Source organism: Myotis davidii, unplaced genomic scaffold (genome assembly GCF_000327345.1).
Source record: "Myotis davidii unplaced genomic scaffold, ASM32734v1 scaffold37, whole genome shotgun sequence".
NCBI classification, from domain to species: Eukaryota; Metazoa; Chordata; class Mammalia; order Chiroptera; family Vespertilionidae; genus Myotis; species Myotis davidii.
This window is the reverse complement of record NW_006289395.1, coordinates 66,577-71,141: the sequence shown is the minus strand read 5'-3', so window position 1 is coordinate 71,141 and position 4,565 is coordinate 66,577. Positions and strand designations below refer to the sequence as shown.

General features: G+C 51.0%; 1 protein-coding gene across 1 annotated transcript in view; it reads left to right on the top strand.

Moving 5' to 3' along the window:
* Positions 1–4,565, top strand: part of CTDNEP1 (CTD nuclear envelope phosphatase 1) — a gene marked incomplete at its 5' end in the record, with an annotated part of 5,656 nt that continues 1,091 nt past the window's right edge. The window contains 7 exons of the mRNA XM_006761697.2: positions 1–72; positions 2,621–2,687; positions 2,784–2,902; positions 3,108–3,179; positions 3,566–3,682; positions 3,910–4,021; positions 4,455–4,539. Coding sequence (XP_006761760.1) covers positions 1–72; positions 2,621–2,687; positions 2,784–2,902; positions 3,108–3,179; positions 3,566–3,682; positions 3,910–4,021; positions 4,455–4,539 — 644 coding nt within the window. The remainder of the gene's footprint in view (positions 73–2,620; positions 2,688–2,783; positions 2,903–3,107; positions 3,180–3,565; positions 3,683–3,909; positions 4,022–4,454; positions 4,540–4,565) is intronic.

Below are 4,565 nucleotides of genomic sequence, written 5' to 3'. Positions count from 1 at the left end.
CGCACGTTCGTGGCCTTCGCCGCCAAGCTGTGGAGCTTCTTCATTTACCTTTTGCGGAGGCAGATCCGCACGGTGAGCCTGGGTGGGCGATGGTCGTGGTGGGGCCTCTGTCAGCGATGCTCACGGGTTTTCGGAAGGGGTCGGCCTCTGTTTGGTCCCGGTGGCGGCTTCCCCCCTTAGAGAACCGGGGCACCTTCGGCAGGGCCTGGGGTGGAACAGGGAGGAGGGGGATCCTTGTAGTAGAACCAAGATGGGGCGGGGGGGAGGGCTTAGGGACAGGATTTGGCAATTCTTGGGGGCTAGGGTGGTGGGTGGGGCGCTCTTAAAAAAGCTGGAGTTGCTGCTAAAGGAACGGAGAGGCGGGGGACACCTGTTTGATGGCAGCAGATGTGTTCCTGTGGGCCTGTGAGAGACCCTCCTGTGATTAGGAAACTGTGTTTGGCCTTGAACTAGGGAGAGACAGGCTTAGGGGTCAAGAGTGGGGGCGGGTGGAAGGGTATCTGTGACAAACAAGGGTGGGAACTTGAGAAAAGCCCTGAGTGCGAGGGAGAAACCCCTGCGGTTTGCATTAAGGCAACTCCTGCAGAAAAGCCCAGAAAACTTCCTTCTGAATGTGAGTGCGGGTGCCTGGACTCTGAGTTCCTGGCTGCTTCGGCCGTGGCGGGGAGCACAGGGAAGTTCGGGTGTCCTGGCAGGGGACGCTGCTTGTCGGCGCAGGCTGGAATCCCAGGGCCAGGCACCCTGTTTCTCCGGGGAACCTGGCATTGTGGGAGGCTCTGTGGGCAGTGGAGACTGCATGTGTCCGTGTGTGGGTTCCCCCCCTCACAGTTTTTCTCCAGAGTCGAAGCCTCTGAGGCCAGTGCCATTTGATGAATGTGCTCTTGCGTTCTCATCACCATTGGGGAGAATCCTCTGAAGTCGGGGAAATTAAGTGAGCGAGGGCGCAGAGGTTCTCTGGTCCGTCCCCTTTGGCACACCTCAGTAAAACTTGAAAGAATAAAACCAGGCAGGAGCTGCCTATGTCGGCATTTCCAGAAAACCCTGGTGGTAGTGGTGGACTTGATTGACTTGGGGGAATGGGCCTGGCCTTGCATTGAGTGTCTCCTTTACCATTCGACTTCCGTTGCCTGCCTTAGAGTGTGGATTGTTCTGGGTGGTCATGGTGGTAGGCAGGGCTATTTCCCTGAGACCAGAGTTAGGAGCCAAGAAGAATTTGGGGTGAGATGCTCAGATGTGTGGGTCAGCCCCTGGGGTTTTCTCTACATGTTAGCTGCCAGCCCTCTTTGCTTGGCCTCGCGCTGAGCATCCCACCTTCTCCCGACACGTCAGTTTTTGTTCTGGATGCAGGGAGTAGTCCTTTAGCCCAGCCAGAGGTCAGTTGCTTTCCTTTGAGTGGCACTGACCCCACAGTCTTTTGTCTTCCCTTCCAATCTGGTCTTTTCCCCCACCCCCTTTCTGGCAGATGCTTGGAGCAGTCCCTACATGCCCAGCATGTGCAACCCGAGATAGCAGGGCAGGACACCCGAGCTGTGTCGGCCCTCACGATGGCCCAGGGAGAAAAGAAGGGCAGATGCCTTGGGATTAGGGGTGAGGGCTCTTTGGTTTGCAAGGGGAACCTGGTTCGGGTGAGACTCAGGGCCTGTGGATGGACTGAAGAGCATCGGTCTGTACCTTAGAAGAAGAGAGCAGAGGAGGGAATTGCCAGGCTTTGCATGGGGGAGATTCAAGTGTTAGAAATAAGAGCCTTCGGAAAAGGTTTGGAGAAACTAGAAGGCTGAGCTAGTGATGTCCTTGTCCCATCTTCACCTCTTACTCATAGCCCTTACTTCACTCTGGCCTCCTGCACACCCTATCAGTTGGCTTGGCGGGTGGGGCTTTCCAGTGTCCTCTGCCTTGCCCTGGGTACCAGGAAAAGGAGGCTGTTCAGAGGGCTTAGGTTCTTTGCAACTTGTGACTTGGCTCATAGAGACAGGAATGGACAGGTGGCTGGTTAAAATAGGCCTGGTGGCCCCTGGCCAGAGGAACTGAGCTGACCTGACAACCCCTGGATTCCCTCATCCTCTGTTCCCCTAGGAGCCCGAGGACCTCCCTTCTTGACTCCTACCCTGTGTCCACTAAGGAATCTAAGGCTGATGGGAGTTGTCACAAAGAATCCTTGGGGTGGAGGTGGGGAGAGCTGTGCAATTCTTTGTTCAAAGTAGCAAGGGGATATCAGAGTTAAGAGAGCAGGTTCTTGTATCGCAGTGCATGGGTACAATCCTGACTCCACCGCTTTATCGATTCTGATGTTAACTGACCACCCCTTGCTACAGTGTTCTAGGGCAGCAGGATGGAGACAAAATCCATGCCCTCATGGAGTTTTTTTTCATTCTAATTAGAACAAACTAAATAATATAATTCCTAGCTGTGTAGCCTTAGGCAATGTATTTAATCTCTTCAAGCTTCAGTTTCTTTATTCTTAAAACAAGAGTTGATATTTTTGTTGTTTTGAGAAATAAATGAAGTCATCTTAAGTCATTTATACAGTGCACAACACACGGTAAATGTTCAACATGTGCTACCTATTGTTACTGAGGAACATTTCCTTGTTAAGGATTCTAATCCTCTCTTTTGTTCTCAGGTAATTCAGTACCAAACTGTTCGATATGATATCCTTCCCTTATCTCCTGTGTCTCGGAATCGGCTAGGTGAGTATGCTGGCTGGGAAGATCCTTTAAGGTGAGGTAGGGTTCAAGGTCTGGGCTAGAAGTTGGTTGGTGTTCTTTTTTCCTGTTGTGGTTTAGGCCAGGTGAAGAGGAAGATTCTGGTGCTGGATCTGGATGAGACCCTTATTCACTCCCATCATGATGGGGTTCTGAGGCCCACGGTCCGACCTGGAACACCACCTGACTTCATCCTCAAGGTGTGTGCTGTGGGAAGTGATGGAATGGTTATGTCTGTTCTACTTAGACCTTTCCCAGTCCCAGAATGTGTTGTCTCCATCCCCTGGCACCAGTGTCAGCCTGAAGAAGGGAAGCAGGCAGTGGGAGGGGGCGGGGGGGGGGAGTGTCCTTCAGGCCGTGCTGTGGTGCTCAGGACTTCCCCAGTCCTTCCCTGTTCCTCTACAGGTGGTAATAGACAAACATCCTGTCCGGTTTTTTGTACATAAGAGGCCCCATGTGGATTTCTTCTTAGAAGTGGTGAGTTTGCAGAAGCCAAAGGGAGCACTGTGATGAAGGAATGGTTTTAGGGCTCTGGTAATTTAGAAGATTTGGAGGAAATAAGGGGTGAGGAGAAATGGCTGAGGGCAATTTTGGGGGTGGGAGGTTGTGGTATGGTTGAAGAATGGCTTTTGGTAGTTTGGGTTCATTTGTCCGGGTATAATTCTGTTCTTCCACAGGCTTCCTGCTCTTCTGTTCTTGCATCTCTGAATCTTAATTAAGGGTGTATGGTGCTTAAGACTCTGAGTTTGGGAGCACTCAGAATTTTGTGTCCTCAGAGACATTCGATAGTCCCAGTGAAAAGGCACTATATGTCTAAATGAATGATCACCTCTTCTGATACCTCCTCCCCCGATCTATTTCAGGTGAGCCAGTGGTACGAGCTGGTCGTATTCACAGCAAGCATGGAGATTTATGGCTCTGCTGTGGCAGATAAACTAGACAATAGCAGAAGCATTCTCAAGAGGAGATATTACAGACAGGTAGGTAAGGGGCTAGAATCCAGGTCTCAGTGAACTCCGGAGGCAGGTCACCAGGGAGGGACTTGAGTTTGAGGCAGTTGCCTTGCAGTGAGACCTGGGGACATGAGGGGGGCTTACTGCATGGTCCCCTTTGTGGGACTTTGGCTGCCCATGGCGTTGTTGGGGTTGGGGGAGCAGTCACAGAGGACTGAGTCACCTTTTGATACCCAACTCACCCTGCCTTGTAGCACTGCACTTTGGAATTGGGCAGCTACATCAAGGACCTCTCTGTGGTCCACAGTGACCTCTCCAGCATTGTGATCTTGGATAACTCCCCAGGGGCTTACAGGAGCCATCCAGGTATGGGGAAATGTGGTGAGTTTGAAGGCCCAGGAGGTGGCTCTGAGGAAGTATTTTGAATGCATGGAGCTGGGATGCCTTACTTTATTGTAGGCCAAGATGCAAGTTGTTCCGCTTTTAAATGAGATGTTTCCCCCTCCCCCACATGTCCATTTCGTAAATCAGATTTCTCACAGCAGATATCCGTCATAATGACAATAGGTATGACTAGAAGCCTCATACTAGTGTGAGATATGGTGATTGCAAGTTAATTTTATTTTGGAGTACAAATCAGGAGGGTTTTTACTTAGGTTATTGATTTGGGTAGGTGACTGGTGGTGAGGTAAATACATGTATTTTAAAGTAATGATCCCTACTCCCAAACAAAAGAAAAAACACCTTGTCCCTCTTGAATGCATTCTTTCTTCTCATGTGTATTTTCCACTCGACTTAGACAATGCCATCCCCATCAAGTCCTGGTTCAGCGACCCCAGCGACACCGCCCTTCTTAATCTGCTCCCGATGCTGGATGCCCTCAGGTAAGGAAAACTGGACACTTAGATTT